General features: G+C 36.5%; 1 protein-coding gene across 5 annotated transcripts in view; it reads right to left on the reverse strand.

Annotated features, from left to right (window-relative positions):
- SYT1 (synaptotagmin 1) overlaps positions 1–17,356 on the reverse strand; it is a 554,276-nt gene that overhangs the window by 204,409 nt on the left and 332,511 nt on the right. For 4 of the 5 annotated variants that reach the window (XM_040491356.1, XM_040491354.1, XM_040491352.1 and 1 more), the window contains one exon: positions 4,532–4,714. In XM_040491356.1, the coding sequence (XP_040347290.1) occupies positions 4,532–4,697 (166 nt within the window). In that variant the 5' untranslated portion in view covers positions 4,698–4,714. Of the gene's footprint in view, positions 1–4,531; positions 4,715–12,161; positions 12,169–17,356 lie in introns of all 5 variants that reach the window. The other variant, XM_040491355.1, reaches the window with a different exon arrangement.

A 17,356-nucleotide genomic window follows, 5' to 3' on the forward strand; every position in this document is an offset into this window, starting at 1 on the left:
TTGAAAAAACAAAATAAACAAACAAATAAACCCAGAACTGGGTTAACATTGTAATCCTCAATCCTGTACCACTTTAGGGAAGGGAAGACCATGAAAAAGGAGGACCAGTCAATGAAAGAATGGAAAGGGTGGGTGGAGAAGGAAGACGTGAAAATGAGAGTAGGGTCCTGGAAATCAAGAATTACAGATGATGATGGCTGATAGTGCTAGTGATACAAAAATATCTGACTGAACGAAGGTTGATCATAACCTTCATAATCGTGCATCAAGATGTACCTGGTGACTCAAGTGAAAACAATTTTAACGTCACTTGCAGGATGGAAATCAGCATGGAAGGAGGTGAGTCATTGATGGGATGTGAAGAAATAGATGTCGGGATCAAGGTTAGGCTTTTCAATAAATTTTGGTGTAGATACGAAAGAAGAAGACAGCATGGTAGCTTGACAGAGAGGTAAGGTAAGGAGAAGAAAATTTTAGTGCATGAAAGAGGAAAAATGAACATTCCTTGAGCACTTACTGTGTGCCAAATTCTGCTAGGCTTTTTCAGATATGTGAACCTTGAGCATATGCATAGGCTAAAAGGAATGAAGGAGTGAGTGAAATTACAGGAGTTGAAAAAAGAAAAAGGGAAAGTTGGAGGTGATAATGGGCAGAGGAAACACCATGAGAGAATTCATCTTCCTAGGTCAGGCATCACTGGAGTGGGTTTAGAGAATGCAAGGTGCACATATTTGGCTGCAAAGTTTTGGAATTTTCATAATTTGGGTTTCTACCTGACATGAACTGAGGGCTTTTCTAACATGGAAATAGATTTGTTAAAATGACAGCTTGGGTTTAATATTAGCTAACATTTACAGAATGTTTATGCCGTGCCACACACTCTGCTAAGCGCTGTGTATGCATTGCTCCCTTTACCCAACAGACCTGTGGTGGAGATAGTGTTTTCATCCCCATTTTACACAGGAAGAAACTGATTCCCAGAAAGATGAACATTCCAGGTCACAGCACGCGTATGTGGTAGAGCTTAGATTTGAACCCATGCAGTCTGAGTCCAGAGCTTGTGTTTTCCATCCCTCCATTCAACGTTTTATCCAGTAGTGTTTCTGCATAAATTACACAATTACCCTTCGTCCACTCTTACTCTGCACTAAGGGACAGGTTGTGGATATTTGGTTTTCTGCTGTGCTCAAGGAAGGGTGCACTCTACTTCAAGAAGCTCATGAATATCAAAACCTTAATCACAGCTATTTGGATGACACAGAGTTCATGCTTTACAAACCAACCATGACCCCAGTCATATTACAATCAAAGTTGCAAAATAAAGAAACATTCTGAAAAACCTTGTCTGCTTCATTTAGATAACAGTGTGCAGAATGAATTGAAAGATAAAAATGCTCAGCATGTACCATTTCCTTTTCCTTTTTTTTTTTTTAAATTTTAAGCCCCATGGTGTTATGGATGATATCATCAGGCAATTTGGTTTGAATATGTTCCATGCTGGACTGTGCAGATTACCCAACTAATGACATGCAAACTCCTTGCCATTGTGACACCTCTCTTCTCACAAGTGGGAATTTCAAGTGACAGACTAAAGCTGTTTGCTATCAATTTTGCAAAAAACACATCTGCCAGATAGCCAAGATTTAGTTCAGAGACTGAAATCAATTAATATTCTAATTTGTTACCTGTCATTAGTGTCACACTAGATTATGCCAAGTCAAAAGTGATAACCTTTACATAACATATGCTCCTAAAGGAATTTGATTTTCAGGATATGTTTTATTTTTGCTTAGTGTTGCTCCCTGTGTATACATCCCATTAGAAATTTTTTACACAGGCAGTGAAAACTGTGGTAGATTAAAATAAAGGTATAAAATATGCAGTTATGAGTTTTTGATAAAACTACATGGCTGTACTTATATAATTTTTTCTAACTCTAATTTACCGTAATATTTTAAGATTTAGGTAGTTGACTTGTTCCTTTCTATTAAATCAAGTATAGATCTAGCAGCATGATATTTTCATAGGAGTTACCCAGATCCTTTGAAGTTCCATTAGATTGCTGATCAAAAGTAAACCTCCATGGAGGAACAAGGGATCACCTGGGTCTCCTGCCCAGTGTCTAAGAAAGGGACATGGGAGTGGGTCAATAGCTTGGGAAGAAATGAAGTTAGTCAAGAGAAAGAAAGGAAAGAAGGGAGCATTTCATAACTTTTTTCCAGCTGCCTGTTTTCTTATTGCTAAATGGGAGGGAAATATAAAGTACAGAATGGTTGGCTCTAAGTAGGAAAGGCTAAAAGATGGAAGTGTCGCTATAAAGATGAAAACAACTTGCTTTTTTCAGTGTAAATGACACAGTCAAGCACTGGAATAATTCCTAGCATTAAAAATTAAAAATATTTAAGATGATTTGATTTTTCAGCATCTTAAGACCTCAAAGTCTAGGGTGGTTCAGGACCTAAGTTAAACTGACATTCATTCATTTATTCAACAAGTAGATATGGAGTGCCTCCTATGTATCAGGCACCACCTGTGCTCGAACCCCACAAAGAACAGACCCAATTCCTTGCTCTCATAGAGCTTATGCTATTTTGGAGGGAGCCAGAGCAATTTAAAGACAAATAATAAATAGCACCATCTGCAAAGCTGTGCTATGGTGAGAAAGCAAGGGTGAGGACAGGAATTGCTGGCAAAGATGAGGTGGGATGAATGGGTTATCATTTTAAGTAGAATGGTTGAGAAAGTCCTTCACTAAGAGGATGACATTGAGGCAAAGCCTAAAGGAGAGGAGAGAATGAGTTTTTTGGCTACATGGGGAACATCCAATCCTATAGTTAATAACATTGCCATACCACTCATATTGTTTACTCTTCTGAAGAAGGAGATGGTGGTGTTCAAGACCAGGCAGAGTATGCATTTTATTTGATGTTATTCATTTCTTTCTCTGCTAACTCATCTCTCTTAAAGCAATCATTTTGGTAAAATATTCAAGTGAGAGTTTGCCCCCATGATACATGCATTTTGGTTTGTGTCTTGTAGTTATGACCTTGAAGTTGTATCAGGATCAGCCATCAGCTTTGTAGCAGAGCAGGAAAGAGAACTTGTGGTTCTCATCCTAGGGCTTCATCTATTGGGCCATCTCCACCTCTACTAGGTTATGGATCTTCCTGTTGAGAATGGTAATTACTGGCAACTATGCCGAGAGCGTCTCTTGGATGAACTTGAATTTGTTAACAGTAGACAGATCAATAAATTATTAGCCACTGATGGATAAGAAGTTGATTCCTTGTAGTTTTTTTTTTCACTTGGTTTCTCATTGTCCTTATAGAATAATTTTCTTAGGGATTGATAAATCTCTCACCTGAATTATTGCAACACCCTGTTTATCTTCTGTCCTTGTCTTTCTAGAGCCCATTTTCAACACAGTAGCTAGAATGATCTTTAAAAAACTTGAGTCAGATCCTGGGACACTTCTCCTCAAAACCCTCCAGAGGCATTTTGTTTCACTCATAGGAGATTCAAGTTACACAGAATAATTGACAAGGCTCACATGATACGGCCTGTGCTACAATCTGAGTTCCCCTTCTGCCCACCTCCACCTTATTCACTCTACGTAAGGCTCACTGGGCTCCTCCTTGCTGTTTCAAGCAGATTTTTGCCTAAGGGCCTTTGTCCAGAATTCCTACATTTTATAACCCCCCCCCCCCCCCCACTTCTTCCAGGGTTCCTTACAAAAGAAACCAGCCCTGCTCATCCTAAAAAATAATGTTTTACCGTCTATGCCCTTCCATATCCCACCTACTCTTCTTCAGTTTCTCTTATTTATGACCACATGACTTTCTGTATTTGCATCTAGATGGATTTATTCTTTTCCTCACTAGAATAAGCTTCGTGGGAAAATCTGTTTTCACAGCATCTGAAAAAAATGTCTAGTTCATGATAAGTGTTCACATCTGAAGAAAAAAAAAAACCTGTTTCAGATTTAAACACCACTGGTTTTGAACTTAGCACTGCACTCATACAAATAAGCTTAACTACAGGTTATTGTTTTTTGTTTAGGTTTTCCTGATGAGAACAAAAAAACATTTAAAAACCATGCAGAAGATTTTGATATATTAGTAAATTAAAGGAAATCAAGCTTGCAATATTGGAAAGTCCATTTTAGCCATTGTTTAGGAATAATCTTTATAATGGAATAATTTCATAAATACAGGTTAAAATATATACAGTACAACTCATAAACATTAATATTCTAGAGAAAAATAGACATTTAAAAAAGACCCCACCTGCATGAAACACAAGGTAGAAATATTTTATAAACTGGGCTTTCATGTATAAAGTATATTTAAAGACTTAAAAATATTCCATTTCTAATACTCCATTTTATTATTGGAATGCTACCCTTCCAACAATTAACAAAAATCAAATGTAAGTTAAGAGGAGTTCTGTCCCCCCCCCCCCCCCCCACCCCGTGCATAAGATCATTTTTTAAGCATTTATTTTTACTCTACCAACCATATATAGTACTTACGTGGAATTTTATGCAACTCATTCATAAACTTCTCCTTCAGCTTCGAAAAGGCATCTTCCTTTCCTTCCCCAGGACTGGCTGGCTCTGTGGCATTATGTGGTAGGACAGTCGCAACAGTGGTGACTGGCGGGGCTGCCAGGGCCTCATGGTGACTCTCGCTCACCATTTTAGGTTCAGGTGAATCTAAGAGGGGAGGGAAGCAAAATAAATAAATAAATAAAACAAAGAACAATTCAAAATGGCTTAACTGATCCCACATCAAAGGTGCACCAGAGATGAAACACATTAGAGAGTGCACCTGCTCCCTGGGTAAATAGTCTATCATTAGCATATTACTTTATGTTGGTTCATAAAGTATTTATGGAACCACGGTGGAGAGTCTTTCCTAGAAGGTAAGACCAGACGTACTTACTGAAAACACTGTCCCAACAATACTATGTGAGCTGTCAAATCTACTAGTTGTTTATACTGCCAGTTATTTATTGTGCGGATTTAACTTCTAACCCGTACATTACAGAACAGTGTATGAAACAGTTGCTGACAACATATATGCTCTATACTCTGAACATTTTGTATTTTCTAAAAGGAAAGAAAGATTAAATATTTATATTCAAAATGTTGATAAATGATAGCATGCATTCAAAATATTAGTTACTTTTAAAATGGTTATAGAGAATACTAGTATAACATGGACACTGTAAGATATCAGGAGTGTCCTAGAGAAGCTTTTGAATTTCACTTATTGATGGTACATTTTCTTCCCAGTCATTTATTTTTGACATTTACTGTAGACAATACTGTGATCAATAATTCAGTTGTCTTGCTGGGTAAATGTTTGAAGCCACTGTAAATGTGGCATGATTGACTGTATGTATCAAGGAAATAATGATGAAACATGTCTTGTCTGTCAAACCATTTCTGTTGATTCATCTTGATTAGATTATTGAGTTATTCTATTAAGTTAATGTATTCAATTACTTTAAATGTTTATCTCCAAAATATTAAAACAAAAAAAAACAAAACAAAACAATTAGTCCCTAAGGTAGCCAGTGAAAACCTCTTAGCCTTGAATACAGAAGACCTCAGTTCTGGTTCTATTTCTTGGCTGAATGCATTCTGATAGGACATTTGACCTCTTAATTTATCTGCCTTCTGAAATGTAAAGAAACTGAAACCTGTCTTACCTGGATTTTTTTTAGTACATGTGCAGTGCAGAAGGCGTTCTAAAAAGGCAGAATTGAAGCCCTATTCTCCAACCTAAACATATTCTGGGCCTTAATAATGAATTTACTGTATGACTTAAGATTTCAGGCAGTGCTGGTAAGAAAGGGAACAGGATTTGGGGCAGAAATAGATAAATACAAACATGTCTGGGCAAAGTAACTTCATAGTCTCAGCAGGAAAGTTGATGGACCTATGAGTCCCTTTTGCAAAGAAATGGAAATAACCAGAAAAGAGATAAAGGATTTTTATAGATTTAGAGTCTTTTGTGAATTAATTATGCATACTTATTTAGTGGAAATAAACAGTAAGTAGAATAATCTCTGATGTATGGATGTATTATTATAATCTTAAAATCCAGAGATTTTTGGATTTCATGGAAGGAGGGGATGGCTGAGGCTCATAAATACACACGGATAATCAGTTTTCATTTTACAAATGTTATTTTTTTTAAAGCTTTTAATTTTCCACTAGTAGCTACTAATATAACGTGAAAGGGTAGAGTTAGACAGATAGGGGCTTAGATCTTCTCTGTTCCTTAGTTTCTTCATTTGTAAAGTGAGAATAATCCTACCAAAGACAGAAGGTTTTTGAGTATGCAGTGAGGTAATCTATTCAATGAGCTTAGGATTGTATCAATAGATCAGTCAATCGGTCCTTCTGTCCCCCCTCTTACCCTCCCTAGTAATACTTGGCAATCCAGAATTTTCCAGACGGTGGAAAACTGTAGTTTTTTCTCCAACTCAAAGTCACTTTCTAGAAGGTTTTCTTGATTTTCTGGTTGTGTTTAGCTTAGGATGTGTCTCCCTGCTAAAATTTGGAGTCTGGTTTGCATAACTTAGGTGAAACTACTGATATTGATAATAACAAAACTTTTATATTTCATGTGAGTCAGCTAAGACTAGAATTATATACACAAACACATACATATGTATGAAATATTAGTATGTATGTATTCAAAAACTAAATTTGGTCCTCTGCTGTGAGAATTACCAGATATGATATGCATTATTTCTTATCTCTATAGGATAGTTGAGGATATTTGAAGAATCATGGTTTACTGTAGAATTTAAAAGAAATTATTGCAGTAAATGCAAATGCCTACATACAACAGTGCCATCATTAAGGTATATTGTCTAATTACGTTTCAGTTCAATTTTTGCATCTTCTAGAAGTGAGGTATTGTTGCTGGTCATCTAGATTGATCAGCTGCCACCCCAAACTCCTTTCTAGCCTTTGTGTGCACAGATGGTTGGGTCCTTTTCCACTCAGGTTGTTGAATATTTTCATGTTGCTCCAGTTTATAATGGAATATAAAACATCTCTACATATGAGTTGAATGATCTAAAAGACTATTTAAAAAATACTTGTTTGATAGAAGTTGGATTTGAAGTATATTCAGTATATTTTTTTAATGAAGCAATGAATATTTCCAATCCTCTTCAGATATGAGGTATGCTTTAGAAGTGTTTTTATCAAAAAAGGTAAAAGCTATAAACTTGCAACTGTTATTTGTCAATGATATTATCTCTATTATTTCTAATTATTTTAAATCAAGAAAAGATTATAGACAATGCTCCTTTTTCTTAACTGTGAAATGAAAGTCTTTCATAAAATACGAAAATATAATGGGCAATTAAGGATCTAATATACTGACAAAGAGACTGATTGTTAATATTCTTACTCCTTCATATTTTGAGAGATAATGCTGTTTGTAAATAGAAAAACTTAGAGCATTTACATGGCTCTTCAATTCATATTTATGGGAATAAAAAGCGTATACTTTACCACTATAACAAAGGACATCTGAAGATACAATAAAACTAATGGGGCTATTGAAAACTAAAGATGCCACTTACTGACCTACTGAGTGCCAAAATACTGTCATTCGTATAATCTCAATTCTCATTACACCCTGAAGAGCAACTTGGTCTTATTTTACAGAAAACAGTTGGGATGTGGAGAGGTTAAGTGATTTGTCCTACAAAGATTTAGCCTGATTCAAGGTTCCTTCCCCTAGACTGCTCTAATAGTAACACTTACATAGTACTAAACAATTAAATTGGTACTGGAAAGATATTTATGATTTTCTTTTGAACTGGTTTACCAGTAAATGGAAAACACAAGTCCTTTTTTTGCCAATGGGAAACGGGTTACTTAATTTTAGAGTGTAGTCACTTAGTTGGTTAAAGTGGAATTTGGCATCTTGAAATATGCCAAGAGAAATAATATTGGATAGAAAAATAAATTCCCCTCTAGGAGAAAGTTCAGTACGAATGACACGAGGAAGCAGTTCTCAAAGAAAGGAATACAAATCCTCCTGATAAGCATTTAATTTCACAAATAGTCAAAAACCTAAGACTTAAAATAACAATAAGCTAATATATATTCATTTCTAAATGTGGGTATATGTAGATATGAAGGTGAGGGTTCAGAAAAGTGAGCAATTGGGAAAGCCCATAGAATAGAAAAATACTTTATAGAGGCCAAACTAACAGCATAGAAAAAGCTATAAAAGTGTTAAGCGCCTGGGTGGCTCAGTTGGTTAAGGATTAGACTTTGGCTCAGGTCATGACTTCACTGATTGTGATTTCAAGCTTAGTGTTGTGCTCTGTGCTGACAGCTTGGAGCCTGCTTTGGGTTCTGTCTCTCTCTCTCTCTCTCTCTCTCTCTCTCTGCCCTTCTCCCACTTGTGTTCTGTCTCAAAAATAAACATTTAGAAAAATACATTTAGAGCTGTAGAAGTACACATTCTTTTTCTAGGATTTCACAATAAAGAATTAATCTGGGGTGTACAAACAATTTAAAGATGTTTATTGTAACGTATTTGTCATATTACAGAGCAGAAACTATGTAAAGAGAGACTTAAAATTATGGTAATCGTTAAATAAAATTATTAAAATTATCTTCACGGTAAATACTTACAAACCTAGAAATACATTGTAAGTGTTAGATGAAAAAAAGCAAATTATTGAACATTATATGAAATATGTCCAATTTTTCAAAATAAAAAACTCAGTATCAAAGAGGTTGGAAAGATAAATTTAAAATGTTAAATTTGTGGTAGAATCATTTTTTCTCCTGTATGTTTACATTGTCAATATATTAGAAATCTGAACTATTTTCAATTACACAGAGAAAAAAACCTTTAACACTATTTTGCTCTTAAGAAAAACTGCTTCTTGCAGGAAGAGTTTAACTTCCTAGTGCCAGATTTAAAAAAAACTGTTTTAAAATGTAATGTAAAAAGCTAAATTGTAGGAAGTGATGATTTAGCTATGTATATAGCAAATACAATATTCAAAGTGACCAGTGGTTAAAATACAATGTAGAAAAAATATTAAGGTATCATAGAGGTTAATACTTTTATGGTACAAAATGAGGAAAATCAGGATTTTTGGTTCCCATGACAACTTCCCTTTGTTCCTTATATTCTTCTTAGTAGGACTTTAATTATGCCTATCTCTAGGTCTATAAATTGATACAGATTTATCAGATTATATAGTGAGATTGTCTACCATACTGCATAAACATAACGATTTTTGGAGGAAGCACTATTTCCATTTAAGTATTGTATTTTATAATAATCACATGCAAAGTTAAAAAACAAATAGGAGAAAAAGGTAAAAGAGGGGCGCCTGGGTGACTCAGTTGCTTAAGCTTGCTACTTCAGCTCTGGTCATGATCTCACAGTCCGTGAGTTCAAGCCCCATGTCAGGACCTGTGCTAACAGCTCAGAGCCTGGAGCCTGCTTTGGATTCTGTGTCTCCCTCTCTCTCTGCCCCTCCCCTGCTCATGCTCTGTCTCTCTCACTCTCAAAAATGGATAAATGTTAAAAAAAATTTAAAAAGGTAAAAGAGATGCTGAAAATATTACTTAAAAAAAAGCATTCAAAGGCAGAAATGCCCCAAAATGAAAGTAACTATTGAAGTAATTATCATAGAGAATCCAGCAGATACCATGGAATATGTTAGAGTGCATTTTTGAGATGGAGGACAGAATGTAGTGATTTTATTCCATCAGAATTTTCCTTGACCTTCTGTAGGTGTAGGTGGGAACCATAAGAGGATGCCATGTGAATCTCTCCCTTCCTTTCAGAAATGAGGCCCTTAGTTTCAGAGAGTGCTGCCTAAAGACAGCTCAGAGCTGAGTGATCTCTCCTAAATGATTTCCCTTGACTGGAGGGAGCTGCCACGCCCAAGGTTAAATCCACTTCCCCAGGGACAGCCCACATCCAATTGATGAGTGGATGCTGGTATAGAGGCCTGGCCCCTGCCTCAATTTTATCTCTGAAGGGCCCTATAGGATCAGCTAAAGCCTGTGGTGACTGCACCTCAGTTTTTCAGAAACTCGCTTTGCCCAAAACCTGCGTTCCCAGTTTCCCTACCCAGGAAGCATTCCCCAGCAAGCTACATGAGACCCAGAACAGCTCCCTAGGAATCTGACCTATGGACCTATGGCACCCACTCTGGAAGATTTTTTTTTGGGGGGGGGGAAGAACTAATGTCGAGGTTTCATTTAAATTCTTTCCACACCCAAGGATTTTTAGGCAGTAAGTGAAGTCTAGCAGCATTATACAAATCTTCCACAAGTTTGCAGATGTTTGAATGTCAGGCTTAAGGTATATCTTCTCTCTAGTTTAAATAGATACTTTCTCTTGAAGGAAGGAAGAGGGAAACTGGAAGTTATATAGTCCCTCTCATGGCGATGACAGCTGACTTCTGGCGATAGTCCCAGTAAAAGGGCGAGAGATGAAAGGTTTTTTTCAGACCTTGGAGCAAATGGAAGCACAGCAGGCCACCTACCTTCATAAACCATAAAAAAGTACAGGCTCCTGGGTCTTTTTCTTCTTTTCTTTCCAAAGTAGATCTAGTTGCCTCCAGATTTTACCTATTTAGCCACAAAAGCCTCCTAAGAGGTACAGGGAGGATTTTGCTTTAGAGTGTGGTTCTCAGGTAGTATTTCTCATAAATAGTTTTGCACATTGAATATAAGTGGCTCTGCCTGCCTTTGAGTATAGAATCGGCATCTCTCCCCGACCCTAAAAATACCACACTACGAACACTGAAAAGGTGTGTAGATTTTTATAATGAAAGTGTCTTTGGAAGAGCGCAAGCAGGAAGGAAATACTGAATGCTCACCAGCCGCGTTTCCTAGGAATCTACTTATTTATTGACTTACTGGTTTATTGAGATTGAAGCATGACTGACCTGCAAAGGGCTGTACATATTTAATGTATGAAACTTAATGGACTTGGTAATAAATGTACACCCAAGGAACCATCACCACAGTCTCTAGTTCCTGGCTCTGTACAAAGTGCTATATGCCTTCTGTCTCCCTTCTTGTAAACCTGTTTCTCTGCAGCCACTGAGTGCCCTATTGGTTTTCCTTCTTTCTCTATTTCTCTTTCTCTCTCCTTCTCTCTGATCAAAACTCTCCTATTCTCCTTATCTTTTCTCTTCTTCTTAGTTTCTTCCCTTCAAAGGGGAGAACAAACACTTATTGTTAGGTCTCATTTACCATGTACCAGGCACTTGATGTATGTCATGAGTATCTACTGACCCTTATGCTTTATGTGAAGGCAGAGAAAAGGAGAATAAGACCCCGATTCTCAACCTCAAGGCAGCCCTTGAGTTTCTCCTAGCTGTCTTTTCCTGCCATTATGGAAACCCAATATGCCCTGCTACGGTATCTCTTGATACCAATAGTGGCAAATTGCAAATCACAGTCATCTTCTTGACATAGTGACACAACTAGAAACATGACCCTGATGGCCAAGCGGCAGATGGAAAAGCATGAATAGGAAGTAACAAGTAGGACCAGGAATTAGGAAATTTGGATCCAAAGGAAATAAGTAGAGAAAGGTACAGATGTGAGGTGCTGAAAACAGTAGAATAGCAAACATTTGTATTAAAAACTAGAGATCAAACTTTTTCAATGGCCAGCTACTCTTAGTAGACGTTGGAAAACTTTGATTTATCAAGTTTCTTTTTTCATATTTAATGTAAATTATTTCTTTTAAAGTATAATTTGGTTTTCTAGATTTTTTGGTGTTCATCTTCTTCCATTCTTGTTGCCCCAGGATGGGCAAAAGCCATTCCTCAAGGTCCATCTTCCTTAAAGGTGGAAGGATACTGGTTGTAATAAGAATTTGATTATTCTCCCATCTCACTCTAGTTTTGATTGTGTGAAAAATAATGTTCTATGTGAAAAAAAAGTCACTACTACTCAGGTATATTTCCAAGTTAGCCCAACTTGTTCAAAATCATTCTTTTCTTTTTTCAACTTTGTTTTCTCTGAGGAGAGACAGATCTAACCCTGGATCCCACAGAAGTGGGAGGTGGGTAGGAGATGTACTCAAGATATGAACCCCAGTCCTTACCCACTCATAGCTCCTTTTCCGTGAAACTGTCCTGCTCACAGACTCTAATGATGGGCAAGAGTCTAGGTAGAATTCATGGCCACCCCTTCTGCCGTAGTCATAGTGGATTTATGGAGGGATGAGCACTTGACTCAAGGGCAGCTCACTTAGGTGCTGGCCTAAGGCCAATGACACTATTTGGCATGAAAAAGTGAGTGAGGCACATAAGATTGTCTCCTTTAGGAATTGAAGCTATGAAGTACCTGGAAAAAACTGAGGCATAGAGAAGAAACATGCTTATTGTCACAGTTAATAAGGGGTGAAGCGAGGCTTCCAAACACCATGACCACTGTTCAGTGCCATTTGTGCAGTTACCCTGCTTCCTTTGGCCTGGTTTCCAGGTCTGAGTTTATCACATAGTATACTATAAAAACTAATATAATAATCAGAGTAGCTTCACCTTGTGATCAGGAAGGCATCATCAGAAGTAAAACCTACTGTGTAGTTCACTAGGCTTGGTAGTTTGGGGAATATTTAAATTTATAGCCAGAGTCGGTAAGTTCTGTTTCTGTCTGCCCTGCAGTCATAATTAAATGTATGTCGGAGAGTGATAGAACTGATCGTACAGAGTGATCTAAAGCCTAGAAAAATGCCGTGGAGGCCAACTGACAGATGAGTATTTAAAACATTCAATTAAATGTATTTTTTCACATTTTTGCATCTCAGAAATGGGAATTTGCCTTATAATCTATGGCATCTTAATGTCACTATTGGCCAGGCTTGCGCACTCCCAATCTGCTTGTTATCCCCACTGATGTTCCAGTTAACAAATCATTTAAAGGACATTTGAGGAAGGAATCTGAATCCTGGTTGTGGTCTTAAAGCTTTCTACTGTAACCTTACACAATTAAAACTAGCAGAATGAGAGTCAAGTGTCTTGGAAGATTCTGGAAGCATTAGTGGAACAGCATTTAAAGAAATGCTTTAGCCAACACTACTGGTAGCACAAAGGTAAATGGTGCACAAAAAGAGATGGGCATCATTAACTCTAACTTGAGAACAGGTTTAGAAATTTAGGAACATAATAAGTAATCTATTGTGCTTTTAATTTCCTCATTTGTATGCACAAAAGTGACACAAAATAAAACCTAAGTCTGAATGATTTTTCGATAAGTACAAAATAAAAATTCAAGGGATATGAAACTATTTTCAGCATACTGTACTTTGTAGCATTTTTTCTTGGTAGCATATAAAATAACGACACATCTTGTAATTAATGGTTTCTTAGAATACATAAAATATAAATTTCCTACAGGACAAAGAGAAAGCATTAGCATTATTTACAAATAATGTATTATAAAGCAATAAACTTGATAAAATTTTTAACAAACTGAGTTTCTCATTCCCGGAAGATCAATCAACACAATTATATTTAGCAATTGAAGGCAATACGAATTTCAGAAGAACTAACTAAAATAAAAATAAATCCATGAGCCAAATGGAAATTAAATTTATTGCTGCGATATTTTCCCCTTCAGACCTATAATACAGACAAGAAAAGAATGGAAACAACTAAATTATATCCAATTCAAAGTCCAAGTACTGAATTACTGTAAAATGATACAGAAAATCAAGGGCTCTTAAACAAAATTGAAAATTTCCCGCCTACAGTAGGGAAATAAATTTTGAAAATTGGGATAGGACAGAATTGTCAAAGCATTTAATGAATTCACAAATTTAGTAGTGTTTTTCTAATCTATTTACTGTGTACCCATTTCTCTATTAATAAAATATTGTTGTAGTTTTAAAAGCAGCCATCTATTTAAAAAGCATCCCTCAGTTGAGAACTTGGATGACTGGAAGGGGCCTCCTAAGATTTTGTTAAGCATGTCAGAATCATAATGAAGAAAAGCTATCAAAATTGCCTTTAAAATGCATTATAAATATGCCAAATGTATTTTGCAATGTTTTAGAAGTTGTACAGTAAGGGTCAAAATGTCTTAAGTTTTTTTTTGCTACAATGGTAGATGGGAAAACCTAGAGAGGAAATTGACCTTTCATGGCTCAATTTAAGATAGTTTTCAGCAACAATGCTCATTGTGTACAATATTAATAGAAGTTATCTCTCTTTAACTTTTGTATAGTAAGATGCTAGATGCTTTTGGCAGTGAATGAAGAGATACAGCTTAGCTGGATCAAGCCAATTGGCTCCCAAAATGTTTTCTATAGAAGCTACAGATAGATAATTTGGAATTCCCATCTTTCATTGCTTTGCTGAAACTCAGCTCTGAACACTTGCTGTTTCTGAGCTGCAGGCGCTTGAGAGAAAATCTAAGCTTGCAACTCAAAGCCCTCTTTTATCAAACTGTGCTCAAACTGTCATTGTTTTGTCACACAGTGAAGCAAAGCTTTAAAATCGATCCATACCACAGTTCAGATTGTGGTAAATATGATGAAAAATTCTGCAGTCTACAGTTAGAAATAGTGTATTAATAAATAAAACGAATAACCCTTTATAAGCCCATAGTATTAGCCAGACATTTTTATACGAGCTTTAAACATAGAAGCTCATTTAATGCTCACAAAATAAACCCCGTGAGTCAGGCAATATTATTATCTATTATAGATGAGAAAACATGCCAAAGGTTGCACAGCTAGTAAGCGCTGGAGCAAGGATTTAGAGTGAAACAGGCTAGCTCCAGGGTCTATGGAATTCTGCCTGACTAATAAATGAATAGATAGATGTTGAATGAATGAATATATTGGATGACTGCAATGTGTCTGACATGATGATGCTAGGTGCTTTGGATAAATTTCAAGTAGTTCATTCACCATCTGTATGCTTGGGGATGCATACAGATGGTTAGAATCCAATGTGTTACATGCTGTAGTAGAAATAATTCTAGGAGGCTACACAGAGAAGATACCACCAGATAGAAGATGACTGCGATTTAACTTATCTGATTATAGTGGGGCCCGAAGACTAAGTTTATATGCTAGATATATGTATGTATGTCTATGTGTATATATCAGATATGAAGTATAGAAAGTGATGATTTGGCTTATTCTTCTTCCTAAATTCTGTCTTCTGTTGTGTGCCAACAAATTAACTTGGGCACGTGAAACCTGAATGAACAATACACACATTTTACGAAATAATAAAATCATGTGTCAATTGCTCACCTAATCAGTCTTTCTGATTTAAGACAAGCCCTATTTTTTTCAGCTCCTTATCTCTACTCATGGGTGAACTTTATTAGTCCCCCCCACTCTCTCTCTCTATATATACATACATATATAATCATGGTAATCTCATTGTTTTTGCCTGTGGTTGGCTTAGTCAAGGAAGGGCATGTGATCCAGTTCAGGCTATTGTGATAGGAGAGGAAGTCTGTTGGGTGATTTCTGAGGAAATTTTTCTAACTCTTAAACATATATACACAGAAAGCAATCTCTTTTCTGCTGGTGGTGGTTGTGTTTGTGTGTGGTACTTGGAAGTGCTTGCAGTCATGTGTTCATGGGAGAATCCAGCGTGGAAGGCTGGTGCTTTACAGATGATGATACTAAAAGTTGACAGCAGTCAAGACCCTCATGATGCTGTGGGGCTGCTATACTAGCTAAAGCTACCACCACCATGCCTTGGAACTTCTTGCAATGGGAGATAATACCTTTTCCTTATAGTTTAATCCATTTTGTGTTGTGCTTATTGTTGCTTGCAGCCAAAAGCTACGATATACAAATACTTTATAATCTGATTTCCACAATAACAAAAATAAAATTTACTTTTTCTATTGGTTAGCGTTTTTACTATGCTGTGCAAGCTTGACCCCTTAAAACCCTTTACCTGTGTGTGCCTTTGACCCCCTAGTTTATGGTTATCAATAAGTTTAAGAGATACTCATTATATTTTCTCCTATTTAGAATAGGGCTGTATCTTCCCCACATTGTATGAATTGAAATGAAGATGATTGCCCTACATCCTATGGTGCTAGGTACATACAAACAAATGGATTTAAAATAGGAGAAAATTGGTTTTGGTGATTGGTTTGATCTAATTTAGAAGATTTGAAAGGTTAAGGTAGGTTTCTAATTTTGTATATGGTATTCAAATTAAACATTCTATTTTCTCATGTGCCCATGATTAATCAAAGTTTGCATGAGGGGACAGTGACCAACTACACCTTGATCTGCTTGGGAGCACCTAGTAAGTAAATCCAGGGAGTCAAATGTTTGGAAAGGATATTTGAGAGGCAGATAGCCTATTATGTTCATTATGTAGCATAGTCTCCAAGTGGTTCTTGGTGGGTTCCTTTTCTTTCACTGCTGCTTTCCTCCTTTGCTTTGCTTTCCTCCTTTGCTTTGGTCTCTTTCCTTCACTGCTGCTTTCCTCCTTTGCTTTGGTCTCTTCATAAGCAATGGATTGTTTTTGGTTTCTCCATCAAGTCAAGGTGTGATAGAGTTAGCGATACGTTGATGAACTTTTTTCATGTCGTCTTTCATCTTGACAAACCCAGATCATACCGCTTTAAGAAAGTGAACTTATGAACAGGTTTCCTATAAAATACCATCAAGTCACCATCCTACATGTAAGTAAACATCATTGTGAAAAATAGGACTTTGATAAATTCATTACCTGTGGGTACTTGTAAACTTTCATTTTGGCCAAGAGTTGGCTTTAATGACATTTCCATCTGAGTGGCTGGCTCAGTAATAAGACTGCTGAATATAGCACAGTGTGCATGTCAGATCTTCAGAGAAGGAGTTCAAGGAGTTCAGTGTGTTAGTTTGCATTGAGAAGCACGATCTGTAAATACTTGCTTATTTGCATCATGAGCCAGCATGCTGGCTTACTGACAGCAGTATATGGAGCTAAATTGCCTTTTTATTTCATATTCAGAATTTCATCAAAATAAAGTCATTCCATAGGCAATTCAAAGATCTTCAGGCCTTTTTTCCCAAACTTATTGATCAAAATTTAATATTTATGACATACTAAAAGAAAACTGAAAAGTGATCTAAACTACTTGGGCTGAATGTACCCAACTTCTTTGAAAGTGTTAAATGACTTCCAGTCTGAAGATACCATATTACCATGACTTTTAAATGTTAAGCAGAAATCATCTCAACCTCACTGTAAAACAACAGATACAGGAAGATTTGCAGTGTTCCCTGTAGTACAAGTCAAGATCATTGATGACTACAATGTCAAGTTTTTTTCATCAGTCTGGTTATAAACTATGATG

The sequence above is a fragment of the Herpailurus yagouaroundi genome, unplaced genomic scaffold (genome assembly GCF_014898765.1).
Source record: "Herpailurus yagouaroundi ecotype Mexico unplaced genomic scaffold, PumYag 182, whole genome shotgun sequence".
Taxonomy (NCBI): domain Eukaryota; kingdom Metazoa; phylum Chordata; class Mammalia; order Carnivora; family Felidae; genus Herpailurus; species Herpailurus yagouaroundi.